At 50.8% G+C, this 14,876-nt stretch overlaps 1 protein-coding gene across 9 annotated transcripts in view; it reads left to right on the forward strand.

The window, feature by feature from the left end:
* The window catches only part of NOD2 (nucleotide binding oligomerization domain containing 2), a 33,997-nt gene that overhangs the window by 17,881 nt on the left and 1,240 nt on the right, over window positions 1-14,876 (forward strand). For 6 of the 9 annotated variants that reach the window (XM_081274360.1, XM_081274362.1, XM_081274365.1 and 3 more), the window contains 7 exons: window positions 4,472-4,555; window positions 4,758-4,841; window positions 6,927-7,010; window positions 8,338-8,421; window positions 8,898-8,981; window positions 11,143-11,226; window positions 14,390-14,473. In XM_081274360.1, coding sequence (XP_081130486.1) covers window positions 4,472-4,555; window positions 4,758-4,841; window positions 6,927-7,010; window positions 8,338-8,421; window positions 8,898-8,981; window positions 11,143-11,226; window positions 14,390-14,473 — 588 coding nt within the window. Of the gene's footprint in view, window positions 1-4,471; window positions 4,556-4,757; window positions 4,842-6,926; window positions 7,011-8,337; window positions 8,422-8,897; window positions 8,982-11,142; window positions 11,238-14,389; window positions 14,474-14,876 lie in introns of all 9 variants that reach the window. The other 3 variants (XR_014019660.1, XR_014019661.1, XM_081274364.1) reach the window with 3 other exon arrangements.

Here is a 14,876-nt window from a genome sequence, read left to right on the forward strand (position 1 = left end):
GTTAAGTGTGGGAGTGCCCGTTGGGATCCAGATGTCCAGGCGCACCCCCTGATACGACACAGGCCAGACCCTTCCCCATTCTGGGCTTTAGTGTCAATATGTGACAGCCACGCCTTAGTCAATGTCCGGTCTACTAGGTATGGTGCTTGCTGCGCTTTCCAGTATGATTTCATTTAATATCCACAGCCACTCTACGCTGGCGGCAGGGCCATTATTATCCCCCTTGTCCTTGATTTGAGGCTCAGACAAGTGAAGTGAGTCACACAGCGGCTAGCATTTGTCACTCCCTGAGTTCAATCCCCAGTGCCATGAAAACAAACCAACAAATAGAGACAGTCACAGGCTGGGGCTGGGGCTCAGCAGTAGAACACTTGTCTCCCAAGTGTGAGGCCCGGGGTTCACCACATATTTAAAATAAAATTTAAAAAAAGGTATTATGTCCTCCTACAACTGAAAGAAATATTTAAAAAAGAGAGAGAGACAGTCACACAGGAAATTGCAGACTGGGTTTCACATTTTTCTGACTATCAATTTTCTGCTCTCCATCTCATCTCTGTGGATGCACTTCTAAGGCTCTAGGAAAACCTCAAGGTCATGTGCAGAGTTTTTTTTGGGGGGGTGGGGGGCGTTATTGAAGTCAGGGTCACTCGACCAATGAGCCACATCCCCAGCCCTTTTTGTATTTTATTTAGAGACAGGGTCTCACTGAGTTGCTGAGCGCCTCACTGTTGCTGAAGCTGGCTTTGAAATTGCCATCCTCCTGCCTCAGCCTCCCAAGCTGCTGGGATTACAGGCATACCAATTTCCCTAGTCCTTTTGATTTTTATTTTGAGACAGTGTCTCGCTTAGGTTGCCCAGGCTGGCTTCTGACTGGTGATCCTTCTGCCTCAGCCTCCCAAGTTTTTGGGAATATAAGTGTGTGCCACTGTGCCCCACGTGGCCCACTTTTTTTCTATCAGGTAGTGCAGTGTGCAGGTGGGATTTCAGCATTACCCAGGGGAGGGTGTACTGCAATTCGGTAGAACCCACGAAAAAGCAAAAAGTTGTAGACAGAAGTTAAAATCTGTTCACAACCTTCAGGGGCTTTGGGGCTACTTTCAGTGACCTTTATTGACCCCAAGCAAAGGGTGAGAGACCCTCCTTGAATGTATGAAGGTGATGTGTCGTCTCTGAAACAAACACATGGAATCTACTTGAACTTGTGCATTGGCTTTCATTAGCCCCTAGATAGGGACTGTGGTCATAAGTTAATAACGTAACGTAGATTATGGGTAGTTAATCATCCATAGTATTATGTATATTATGTACAATTAATATAGAATGTAAGTATGGCTCTACCTGTTGTGGTCTTGGAGGAAACAGATCCCACACTTAAACTGGGGTAAGCTGAGGAGAGTCTAATAAAGGGACTGTCTGCAGGGGTCACGAAGAGCCAAGGGGAATGGAGCAGGCCCTGGGGCTAGTGGTGGTTGGGAAGGACCTGAGGCTCAGGGAGGGCGGACTTATTAGCTGAGAGGAAGGAGTGGCCAGGGCATCCTGAGCCGCCTGGGCTCCAGGAGAGTCAGGCTTGGCCCTGGTCAATGCCTCTGGTCAGTGCCTTCCTCTGCTGAACCACCGAGGAGGCAGATCTGCTCCTGCTGCTGATGACCACAGACGTCAGCCTCCCAGGACCAAGAGCCTGGCAGAGAAGGGAAGCAGAGCATCTGGCCAAGTAACGGCCCCATATTGTACTTCCTCTGGAGGGAGGAGGTGTGGTCTTCTGGCTGGGGAGTCGGGAGGCCCGTCTGTCTGCTAAGCTGGTTTTCCCAGGGGTTCTTGAATCCCAAGAGACCAGAATGATCCTCATAGACCAATCCGTCCCTGGAATTCTTCAGTGGGTCCTCTCTGACTGCTCAGGAGTGTTCCCATGTGGTGTGCAGAGGGCTGTACGGAGCTGGGCGTGTTGGCGCACGCCTGTAATCCCAGAGGCTTGGGAGGCTGAGATACGAGGATCGTGAGTTCAAAGCCAACCTCAGCAACTTAGCGAGGCACTAAGGAACTCAGTGAGACCCTGTCTCTAAATAAGACACAAAATAGGGCTGGAGATGTGACTCAAGGGTCAAGTGTCCCTGAGTTCAATCCTCAGTATCAAAAAATAAATAAATAAAAGGGCTTTAGGGAAGCTGTGGGTCTGTCTCTATTTTCAGAGAAAGGTCAGGCAGGCTGTTTCCAATGCATGGTGCTCAGACTACAGTGTGCAGAGTTAACTGATGCAGTGCCGATTTCTGGGCCTGCCCCCCGTAACTCCCATTCAGTGGGTGGCCTCGGTATCTACAGCTGTCCCACACACTGCTGGTGATTCTGTTACAGCTGGTCTCACACCAAGAACCCCTGGTCTGGAGGAATCAGCTTGATGTTTCCATTAGCAGTCGCCACCATTTGGATAAGCATTCCCCAAAGGTCCACATGTGAAAAGCTTTGTCCCCAGAGTAGCACTACTGGGAGATGGCAGGACCTTTAAGAAGTGGGCCTTGTAGGAAGTCTGCAGATTTCTGGAGGCGTGCCCTTGAGGCAGACGGACTGTGGGACCCAGCCTCTGTCTCTTTCTCTTTGCTCTTTGGCTTGTGATGTTAAGAATGTTTGCTCTGTCACAAGCTTCTGCCATGAGTTGCTGCCTTGCCATAGTCCCCACAGCAACCAAGGCCAATGGACCATGAACTGGAACTCCTAACTGTGTATCCAGATAACTCCTTTCTCTTTATGTATTAGTTATGGGAGAGATTTCATTATAGAAACAGGAAGTGAACCAGTGGTTCAGGCCCTTGACCAAGACCAAGATCCATTGTTCTTTATCCTACGCACAACTAGAAGGTTGCTTCCTGGGCATAATTGTGTGTGTGTGTGTGTGTGTGTGTGTGTGTGTGTGTGTGTGAGAGAGAGAGAGAGAGAGAGAGAGATGCGTGGGGGCGAGGGGGCCCAGCTCCTCTCCCACAGCGCCAGGTTGCATCTCTCCACTTGAGAAGTTTCCATGCTAACTACAGCCCTCAGCCTCTAGGAAACCCTGTATGTAAAGCACCCGATGCAGGGTTCTTTACACTCTGACTCTCTCTGACTCTAGGGTGATGGGTTTCAAAGTTTTTTGATGGTAACCCCACAGTGAGAGGAAGCCGTAAGTAGACGCACCCGCATTCAGAACTTCTAAATGAGAAGCTTCATGAAATGACTTTGCCTTGTTAGCTCTGAGACGCTCTGCTCTCTTCTTCTGTCCTATTTCAGTTTTAAAAATGCTGCTCAGGACCTTCAAAATTGGCTCTGTGACACACTAATGGGTCACACGACCTGCAGCCTGAAAACCGCTTCTCTAGAACGGGCAGCCATCCGAGGCCACAAGGGGGGCCCCACGGTGTTGTGGTTAGGAGTGGGATTTGGAGCAGACCACTTAAGCTCAACCCTTTAGGTGCTGTGCAGCTTTAGCAAAGTCACTTCATGTGTCTGTGCCTCAGTTTCTTTCTAATGAGCATCATAGTAGTGCCTGCTCCAAGGGCTTGGGGTGAGGATAAGGTCACTGTTGGGAAATGCCAGGACAGGCACACAGAATGTTCCATACGTGCTCCTGATGACAGGTGACTCGTACCATGTGCCAGGGGCTCACAGGGCTGTGTGTGTACAGCCTGGAGAGGGTGATAATATGATCGTTCCCTTCTTGTAGATGAAAGAAACAGAAAATAGCTAATAAGAGCCTGGTCAGGATCAGAATGTCCAGATGAGGGACTCTAGTGCCTGAGCTGATAACCATTGAGTCAGGGCCATTGTCTGAGGATTAAAAAATCATTGCACAAATGTTAAAATATATGGACCTCTGGGCCCCACCCCACGTGTATGGAAGCACCAGTTCAGGATCGATGTCCAAGAATCTGTATTCTAGGGAAGCTGTCAGATGAGCTCATGGTCAGATGAGCTAGAGGGGGCTTGCTAGGCAGGATCAGCCCTTCAGGAGTAGTGTCCTTGAGTCAAGGACAGCCCAGAGAGGCTTCACTATCTACAACCTGTTATGCACTAGTTGGGGCCAGTCTCATCCCACTGTCCACAGCCTGCTAACTAGAAGGTGGTGACCATCGCTGCCCCAAGGGTTGGCCCATCTGGTACAGATCAGCCTCTTTCCACTGGGACCCTTCAGTGAGCCGCTGTGATGATCATCGTCCTTTTGCAGAAATAGAAATGGGGCCTGGAATTAGACCTGCGACTGTCCAAGGATTCCAGTGCTCTTCATTAGGGACTCTGAATCCTCAGGGCCATCCCCACCATAGTCAGCCACCTGGCCAGGAATGCTGGGGGGTCTCCACGCTTCCAGGGTGCTCTGTCTTGGTGGTGGTTCCCAGAAGCACATATGCTGGCACTTTGGGGATATGAGCAAGACTCTCTTTTGGGGGTGCTGTGCATCTTCTTCCTCAGTTAGCTCCATTTTTCCATTAATTCATTCCATCTTTTTTAGTTTGCGCGATAATGATATCTCAGACCGAGGCCTCTGCAGGCTCATTGAGCGCGCTCTTCACTGTGAGCACCTGCAGAAATTAGCGTAAGTTGGGCTGGGCTGTGGACGGGGGGCCTTGGGTCCCCCAGGCTCATCCCAGGCCACGCTGTCTGGGCAGCCGAGAGTGTGAGGGGCTGGGGGAGGGGTGTTGCATGGCTGGCGAGTGCCGATTGGGGCAGCCTTGGGTTTGAGGGCTCACTGGCCACAGGCCTCACCTCCACATCTCCTCTCTCCTGGGACATCACAGTTTGTTCAACAACAAATTGACTGACGGCTGTGCACACTCCCTGGCCACGCTCCTTGCATGCAAGCAGGACTTCTTGGCATTGAGGTAAGCCCTGGGTATTCCTGTTCCCTGGAAGGTAGTTTTTGGTGGGGTCTGGGTCCACCTGGCCCGGCCCACAGTGGGCTTGTGATTTCCTGACTGAGCCCAAGGCAGTGTCATTGTGAGCTGGTTCCCGCACTGCTTTGATCTCCTGTGGACCAGCTCTGCTCAGGGGCAAAGAAGAGTTTCAAGGCCCTTGTCCTTTCCTGTGTCTAAGAGTGTCCCAGGCTCTTTGGGGTTACCAGGTTCCCTGATGGACACTGAGGGCGTCCTGCTGGGGGAGACATGTGCCATCTTTGCCCCAGTGCTGCCCCAGCCATTGGCTGAAATGCTCCTGGAAGGTCTTGTCACCAGCTGGAGCAGGCAAGGTCTGTACTCCCCAGGAGCTCTGCCCGGCTGCTGCTGCAGAACCTCCGGGCCTCAACTGGAGTCTCTCTCCTCCCAGTTGCCATTTTGCATCCCTCCCACCCCCCTGGCTTTTGGTTATTCTTGCCTCCTGTCATTTGTGCGGCTTTAAAGGAAGACAAAGTAAAGCATTGCTTTGTGGAAAGAATCTATTATTTTCACTTGCTGGGCTGGGTTTGGGGATGGAAGCTACTGTTTTTAAACTTGGCTTTGTAGCTCGTCTCAGTTGGAGCTGCTGAGACCAAGGCCACAGGTGCCATTTTGCACAAAAGACTCTATTCTGTCATTACCACCTGCTCCCCCAGACTGACCTGGTTACCTGCCCAGGGAGGGCTGCAGGTGGCACTGGGGTGCTGTACCCACATTTGAAGTCCTGGGTTTCTGGTCAATGCATCAGAGTACTTGAAACTAGAGGCTCTAGAGCTGAGCTGCCCACAGTTTGACTCTAGGAACCCTTGGCATTTGAATCCTCATTAGCTGTGTGACCTTGGGTCAGCCTGCTAGATGTTTCTGGGCCTCCATTTTCCCCTTCTAGAAAATGAGGATAATGATTATAGCCCCCTCTGAGGTTGTTGTGGTGGTCGAGCGAGTTTTTATACATGAAGATCTAATGCAGAACAGTGAGTGCTTTGTGTAGTGAGCTCAGCCACTGAAAGATCGTGGGCAAGTTATGTAAGCTCACAGCTTGCGAGTCTTCTGTGAGTCTCCAGGAAGGAACTGCACAGCCATCAGATTTTCTGGGGAAAATGTGTCCAAGGGGAAACGGGGAGGGGGCTGGGGAGGCTGAAGAAGCTTGTACTTCAGTGTAGCTCCGAGAGAGCTCAGCAAGGCCATCAGAGCACCTCAAGCCAAATCCATGGGGCTGGCGGATTTGGCCACCGTGTCTCTTGGTCATTGGGAGGGAGCCCCTTGTGGGAAGCCTTGGGCCTTGGTGCCAAGGCGAAGGGCATGGATTCTGGGGCCTTGGTTGCCTGCAGGGAGCTGAGGCTGGAGGTCGGGGAGGTGCCGTCTCATGGTGCTGCACCCCTTCTTAAAGGGAATAACAGTGCCCACCCTGTAAGGTTGTTGAGTCAGAATGACTTAGAGTTCTTTGAACAGATGAAATTATATTCTGATTATTCCAGGAAGTGCTGGGTGTGTGAGAGCTCTGGGGGTTTTTCTGACACTCTTGGACATATCTGAATTTGGCTGCAGCTGGACTCTTTCTGGTTGGGACCAGACCGTCCTCCTGCCCCAACACTCCCCTGTGTCCCTTTGGGGGTTGGCAATGTACATGCCCAGAGGCTCCTTCCTCCTCCCACTTCCTGAGCCTGCCCCAGCTCTTGCAGAAGAGGTAACTACTACCTGTGGCAAAGTGGTTTGTGCTTGTCAGCAGGGACGTGCTGGGGTGACTAAGACGATTGGGAAAGGTGGGACAGAGTCATCTTCAGCTCTTGGGAAAACTACCTCCCAGGGAAGCTGCCTGCTATGGCTCCTGCCCAGACCTGTCACACTACGTCACCAAATAGTTCCTCCTCCACTTTCCTTTGGCTGGGGACGACAAAGTTGGAGCCATCGAGTGAGCAGGTAGCTGCTGCACTCTGGCAAGGTCTTCAGGGCTTTCCTGCCAGGCCTCCCTGCCCCTGGCACTGCAGAGCCTCGTCCCCTGCCCTCTGCTGTGTCTCAGCCTCCTGTCTTCCCTTCCAGGCTGGGGAACAACCACATCACCGCAGCGGGGGCCCAGGTGCTGGCCCAGGGGCTCCGAAGCAATGCCTCCCTGCAGTTCCTGGGGTAGGTTGGACTCTGGGACAGATAGGTCTGCGTGGAGGAGTCTGGGGACTTCCAAGAATGTAGGGCAGGTCAAAACCACCAGTTGTAAGGCCCCAGAGGGGGGCTGGGCCCCCTGGGGGAAGGGCAAAAGGGGGAGTGAGTGGGTGGCTCTCAGCTGCCTCTGTGCTTGCTTCATCTGATAAGCAGGAAGTTCAGGATGTCAGGGCTGGGGAAGGCAGCACCCTGAACCTGGCACAGGAAGCCCTCTGGTCCTTGGGGTGCTTAGGGCTGTGCTTTGGCTGTGTCTTGGAACCACTCTGTGCTTCTGAAAGACACCATCACCAGGGCCCCATCCCAGACTAATGCCATGAACATACCCAGGGATGTGGGTCTCTGTGAGGGCCCTGACCTAGGAGGGAGGGATGTGGGAAGGATGGGAGTGTGCCGCCTCGGCTCTCGAGCACTCGCCCTGGCAGTAGGGCCAAGCTGGCGCCTGCCAGGAAGGGGAGGGGGATCATCCACTGACTGTGAGAGGAGCCCACACCCCACAGGGCTCCAGAGTGGGGCTTCCCCTGGTTGCTGGGCAGAGCATCTGTCCCTTTAGGGTGTCACTCCTGCTGTCCCCAGCAGTCCCTCGGCTGTCCCATGTGAACTGTTGTACATTTGACAAGAACAGGGATCTGAGACTGAAGAAGAGAGGAAAACTTTAGGGCTCAGCTCTTCTAACCACTTCACAAGCAGACAAGTTGCCCACAAGCTCAGTTGGAGGCATGTTGTTCTAGAAACCAGCACCTTGTTCAGGCTGCATTAGTAGCAACAGAGTTAAAACAAACTAAGTGGGTCAGAGAGGATGACCCAGAAGGGGAGAGGGTTGGACACCATGAAGGAGCTGGGGGTGCTAAGAAGAATAAGAGACATGGAGCTGACTTGTGGGAAAAGAGGTAGACTTGTCCTGGGTGGTCCCTGGAGCCAGTTACAGACATGGGTGGCAGCTACCAGGAAGCAAATCTGAACTCAATGTTGGGAAAATGTTACAACTCTGAACTGCTGTTGAGGGTGGGTTCCATGTCCTTGAAGGTCTGGGATGGTTGGGCCTCTACTGTATTTTAAGTCTGTGATTTAAGGCCACTGAAATCTGAGAGAGGTTGGGCCATCCCACCAAAAAGATGGCAGCAGGTCCACTCTGCTGGGACCAAAGTGAGAACTTTGTGTCCCAGTGAGAACTCTCTGGGATTGGGTGGTCCTGCCCCTCTGGCTAGGGCTTCAGGGGGCAGGCGAACATGAGGACAGTTCTAGAACCCACAGCAGGTATCCACTAACAATCTGTTGACTCCATTGGTCCTCTCAGGCTCTGGGGTAACAAGGTGGGTGACAACGGTGCCCAGGCCCTGGCTGAGGCCTTAGATGACCACCAGAGCTTGAAGTGGCTCAGGTAAGCTGCAAGGTCCGCCTTGCATTTTTTCATAGGGAGATGGGAAGTGAAGAGGAAGGAGATCAGGCCAGTTTTGAAGGTGGTTGAACTTCTTTCCATTCCTCGGTGTTAGGTGGTTGGGGAGGAAGAAAGACCATTGGTTTGGAGTTGGGGCACTTGAGGCTTTCTGGGTGACTCTGGAGATGACTCTTCTCCTCTTGAGAAGTTGTTTCTCCACCTGCAAAATTGAAGATCTTAGGCCAAATCAGTCATATTGTATCTTAAAAGACCAATTGCAATCCACTGGTCGTGGTTGTACAGTGTCCCTCGTGAGAAAGGATCTCTAAGGCTGCTCCTGGGCTTGAGGAGCGCTGTGATCCACTAGTGCACACTGGGTCCGTGGGCTACGTGTGCCATCCATGTTGCTCTCCGTGGGTTAGCTGGTCTCTGAGGTCTCTGACTGCTCTGATGCCTTTCTGTTTCATGACTATGTCCAGCCTGGTGGGGAACAACATTGGCCGTGCGGGTGCCCAAGCCTTAGCACTGATGTTGCAAAAGAATGTGGCCCTAGAAGAACTCTGGTGAGTTCGGGGGATTGTCTCTGCTCTGGGGAGGAAGAGAACAGCCTTTCTTGATTGCCTGGCCACATCCAAAGAGCAGCTGTGTGGATAAGACAGAGAGAGGATGACTGAGTGATTGATCAATTTTGTCTTTTTATGTCCTGAGAGGTATGAAGCTCACGGAGCCTGATGTCTAGCTCCTGATTTGTTTTCATTTAATACTTTTTATTAGTTTACTGATTTGTTTACTGTCCTCCCACAGCAAAATGGGTAAGAGTGCAGACTCTGGCATCAAGGAGGCTGTAATCTTAGGCAGGTTAAATAACAGTCTCTGAAACTCAGGTTTCTCACCTGTAAAATGAGAGTGAGAATGTTTCCAACTATAAAAATATGTGTATAAAAATTGTTAGGTAGTGCCTGTGAGAGCTTAATATAGTGCCTGTCATATGGGTGAGCACACCACAGATGTTAAACCATCGCAGCACTGAAGTCACCACCACTATGGTGGCAGCTGCTGATATGACTACAGCTACTACTCATACTATGACAGCTGCTAATGATGAAGTTTTGTTATATATTTTTTAATATCTATTTTAGTTGTTGATGGACCTTTATTTTACTTATTTATTTATATGTGGTGCTGAGAATTGAACCCAGTGCCTCACACACATGCTACGCAAGCGCTCCACCACTGAGCTACAATCCCAGCCCAAGTTTTGTTATTTCAAAGTGAATCTGAATTCCTAAGAACACTGAGTGTTAGAATTAGGGGTCACCTTGGAAGGTGAATGGAATTTGGGGGAGTTGTAAGGTGACCCATGAATTGTGCTCATGCTGTTGACCTGAAGCAGACTCCAAGTCTTCAGTACCAGGGTCATCTTTGTAGTTCCAAATTATATCAGGGAGCTGACAGGCTTAATGTTAAATTCTTCCAGGAAGCAGAAAAAGCACTGAACCATATAAACCTTGCCAGAAAATGGATATTGAGGATGGGTCACGGCTCTTGGCGGGGCTCACTAGTTCTGCCAAAGCACCACTGATTGAATCCTGATTGGATTTTCCCCTTATCATTTCTTGGTGGAGGGGCACCTGTGAGCATATCAGTTATTATTACTGTTAAAAAAAAAAAAAAGAACTTCAGACAAGTTCATTTTAGCAGAATTAATTTGAAGAAAGACTGATTCATGAACTGGGCAGCACTTAGAACCAGGAGAGGTTCAAAGGGCTCCATCCAACCATGGATACACAGGATTTACAGACAGGGAAAGGAAGTGACATACAGAAACAGCCTGATTGGTCACTGCTCGACATTGGTTTTATTTGGACACAGTGTGATGAATTAGCAGCCTGTGATTGGCTGAAGCTTAGCTGCTATGATTGGCTGAGATTCAGCTATTTGTTACACAAATATTCTCTTGGTTTGCAGTTTGTTAGTGTACTGAGTTAGGTTGCAGTTAGCTACAAAGGAACTCAAAGTATGGAAGCAACGTCAGGCCAAATTTAGTTTAACTTAACACTGCATTAGGCTGCAAGTAATCCATCTACAAGGCTTATACCAGAAAAGGATTTATTTTTTCATGTATAAGTAGTCTGGAGGTAAGCAGTTTTGTTATGGTGGCTACTAAAGGTAGCAGAGGCCTTGACTCTGTCTCTATCTTTTAAATATTCTTTATTTTCCTGTGGCTTCATCCTCAAGGTTGGTTGCCTCATCATCACAAGACAGTTGCTCCACCTGCAGCAATTACTTCTGTATTCCAGGACTTAGTCTACAAACCTGAAAAGCACAGGCCAGCTGTGACTCTCACCTTTCAAAAGCATTCCTGGAAGGCCCAACTGTAAACTTCCCCTATGTATCAGTGACCATGTATTTGTAACTTAGCCAACCCTGGTTTCTTTAGAGAGTGGGAAATATTTTTTACCAGTAAGATTATGACTGCCCAAAATGAAAGGAGGTTTCCATGGATATGAGGGAGCCGGGACCTGAAGGAGTTTATTATATAGAAGAGCCCTGGAGTGAATTCTCTTGCAAAGATGTCCCTGGAATTGAGAATCTTTAATCTTACCTTATCTGTCCTTACCTTATTTGTAGGTTTAGATTTTCGGATGTTGGATGTGGATTACTGACATCATGTTCCATAATAAGTGCTATCATGTCAATTGGATTTTCTCTTTCTCTTGCCAGTCTGGAGGAGAACCATCTCCTGGATGAAGGTGTGTGTTTTCTTGCAGAAGGACTGAAGAGAAATTCCAGTTTGAAAGTCCTGAAGTAAGGACCCTGTAAGCAGGAGCTGGGGTGGTAAGGACTGGCCTGAGGAGCGGGTTTCTGGATCTGAGATCTGGGCAGCTTCCCAGTCCAGGTGGCCTGGTTGAAAACAGTCGTACTGGTCTGGGTGGATAAGGATCCTGGTGCAACTTGTTGACTTGGGACATGGTGTCAGCAAGCTTGATGGGAGAGCAGTGGAGTCAGGCAGAGATGGACGGAAACCCATGAGTGTGCTTAGTAAGGAACTGGAGCTCCCTGCTGCTGGGACCTCCCAGAGTCAGGGTAGAACATGCCTGGTCACCTCCCAACCAGTGTATGAGGAAGCAGGGGCATTTGTCCACCCACTACCTGTCCTTTGTGCAGCAAGGCATTGCATTAGTCAGCTTTTGCATTACCGTGATCAAAATGCCTGACTAGAACAGCTTAGAGGATGTAAAGTTTGTTTGGGGCTCACGGTTTTGGAGGTTTCAGTCCCCAGACAACCAGTTCCATTACTCTGGGCTTAAGGTGAGACAGCACATCATGGGAGAAGGGCCCAGAGGAGGAGAACCCTCTGCTCAGTCAGGAAGCAGAGTGGGTGGGGAAGGGATTGCAGGGAAGATGCATCCTCCCAGAGCCTTCCCCAGGGACCCGCCTCCTCCAGCCTCACCCTACCTGCCTGAGTTACCACCCAGCCCACCCAAAACCTGGAAGGACTGATGGGGTCACAGCCATCACATTCTGATCATTTGACCTCTGTGTATTCCTGCATGAATAGGAGCTTTTAGGGGGACACCTCACATCAAATCATAACAGTGTGCTTGCTTGCGGGAATGTGAATTCTCTAGCTCGTCCTCATGGCTGAGTGTGCCCCTGGGGCAGGAGAAAGGTCTCAGGCAGAGAGGAGCAGGTCTTCCCAGCAAGCAGCCCTCAGAGTTGGAGGTGAAAGCTGGGAGCAGACGTGGGCAGGTTGCCAACCCCTAGGGGCCTGGTTGGGCGTTTTGGATGCCTGACACCAGTGGTTTCTCTTACTGTGTGAAGCGGGCACAGGTGCTGCGTTTACGCATGAGTGCTCTCTCCCGGTCCTTTGACACCTGTGCACACATTCTTTCATGCCCACATTCCCCTACATAGGTGGTCACACAAGAAGGGTTTCTCCTGCTTGGGGCACCGAGGAGAGAGTGGCCATAAGGACAGAGCAGCCCCCACTCCAACACCTCTTAAATTCTGATGGGGAAACAGATAATGAGCCAGCAAACGACAAGGTCATTTCTGATTCCAGAAGGTCAGGAAGAGGTTGCTGCTCTTGGGCAGGGCCTCTTTGAGAACCTGGAGTCTGAATTGACACCTGAACCGCAGGAAAGCACCTGCCATACTGAGGTCTCAGGGAAGCTCGTCCTTGGGGCAGGAGTTCCCCTGGTGGCCCATGGAACAGAGGGATTTCTGCAGCTGGGATGGAGGGGGCGGGGGGAGGAAGCCCCAGAGCCACGCAAGGACTTGGGGTTTCACCCTAAGGGACAGTGGGTGTCATCAGTAGCCCACTTAATGACCCCTGCAGGCTGTCAGTGCATCTGCAGCTGCTGCCCAAGGTCTCACTGCAGGGGACCTCAGGACACCATGAATGGCTGCCTCTGCCGGAGGAAGGTGGTGTCTTCCCTGGTGAACGTGGCCCAGGAAACACACTTGTCTTCGAGACAGGTGCTGGGCTGCCTCTGGATGAGCATCAGCTCTGCTCCAGACCATGTCCTCTCTGGCAAGGCGTGTTGGGTTGCTTTGCAGGGGCCAGGATGTTGCCAGTGTTTGGGGGAAACACGTCCACTCATCACGTGGGCCGCGAGGCCTGGGCACAGCCTGGATTTGCCTGAGCTGGATGTCAGCTTTGCACAAAGCGGGGCCCTTGGCAGTACCTGGCCCATTGTGACCAGGTGTGGATGTGGCGAGTTCACCCTCCCTCACTGTCCCAGACTTATCCCACAGATGCCAGGCATGACGGGGGGGGGGGGGGGGGCGGGGGGGGCGGGGGGCGGTGCTTGTCCCATGCTACGTTGTCACCAGCTTTATTATTGAGCATCCTGAACTATATCATGTCCCACTGTTTCCCCATAAAAACTGAGCTGCCGGTGTGGAGAGAGAGAGAGAGAGAGAGAGAGAGAGAGAGAGAGAGAGAGAGAGACCCACATCTTTCTTTTTCTAGCATATTCTCTGCCAAGCATTGGTTAGAGTCCAGGCTGTGCAGCCAGACAGCCTGGGTTGGTACCCCAGCTCCCCCACTGCCAGCTGTTTCTCCTTGGATGGGTGCCTCGGTGGCCTCAAGTGTGAATGGGGATAGCAATTGGCCCCTCCTCATGGGGCTGGGCGCATTCATTGATATAATCATGAACTGGCCTATAGAACAGCTTAGCATTGCCTCAGGGTCAGCTGCAGGTGGAGGGGAGACAGGGAGTGGATATACTACAAGGAAAAGCTTTAAACATAAGGGTGATGTGGGAAACACGGAGCTCTTCCCCTCCTTCCTGGGCTGTAGCCTCCTGTGGTTTCTAACCTGTGGTCCTGGGTGCCCTGAATCCTCCCCAGATCTGAAAACATTAGCTTGTTGATATTTTCTGTCAGTCAGGCATGGTGCCCCATGCCATTCTTTGTTCAATTCTATGTGGTGGGTCCCCCTTTATGCCCATTTCACAGATGAGAAGTGAGACAAATTTGCTTGAGACCAAAAAGGAGATGGTGCTGGGTGTAGTGGAGTATGCCTATGAATCCAGTGACTGGAGGCTGAGGCAGGAGGATCCTAAGTTCAAGGTTAACTTGAAGCAATTTAGTGAGGCCCTAAGCAACTTAGCAAGACCCTGTATCAAGATTAAAAATAAAAAGGTCTGGGGGTGTAGCTCAGTGACAGAGTACCCCCTGGGTCCAGTCTCAAGTACCACACAATAAAAAGGAGATGGTGCAGGCTGGATTTGAACCCTGGAAGTCCCATTAAATGTAGGAACTTAGCCATTTCACTACAGCACCCTCCTAAGGGGAGGGTTGGGAATCCCAGAGAGGAGAGAGATGTTCCAAGGGCACAGGTGAGCTCAGGTAGTCTGGCTAACTCTCAAAGTCTCCTATAACTGGAGACTTTGAGAGTCTTGGTTTGCTCAAGAGGCAAACCAAGCATCTTTGAAGCTCACCATCTCCTCTTCTTCTCCAGGCTGTCCAACAATGGCATCACCTACCTGGGTGCAGAAGCCCTCCTGCAGGCCCTCAAAAGGAATGACACCATCCTGGAAGTCTGGTAAGGACCCTGGGAAATCCTCTGAGCCTCAGTTTTTCCTATCTGCAAAGTGGGTAAAGGGGAGAGAGGAACACAGCACAACGTTCAAAATCCCTTCTGACTCTGACACTCTGTGTCACTCTGCATGTGACGGAACTGGATCTCTGGCTGGGAAAGAATTCTTGGTGTCTCTGAGTGGAGATCAATTCTTTTGTTTTAAAATCATGAGTATTTACTCAAAAAGTTCAGCAACAGGGTAGGATTGGGAGTGTGATTGAGGAATGAAAATAAGAGAAAAGAACTTGATGCCCGCCCTGGTGAGGATCCTCTGCAGTTCTGGATCCTGGAGGTTACCCACTGGGGAGGCTGGGGCTCAGTGTATCCACAGCCGTGCAATTTAAACCACAGTCCTTCATGCATTTGG

Source organism: Spermophilus citellus (assembly GCF_964194105.1).
Source record: "Spermophilus citellus genome assembly, chromosome: 18".
Lineage (NCBI taxonomy): Eukaryota > Metazoa > Chordata > Mammalia > Rodentia > Sciuridae > Spermophilus > Spermophilus citellus.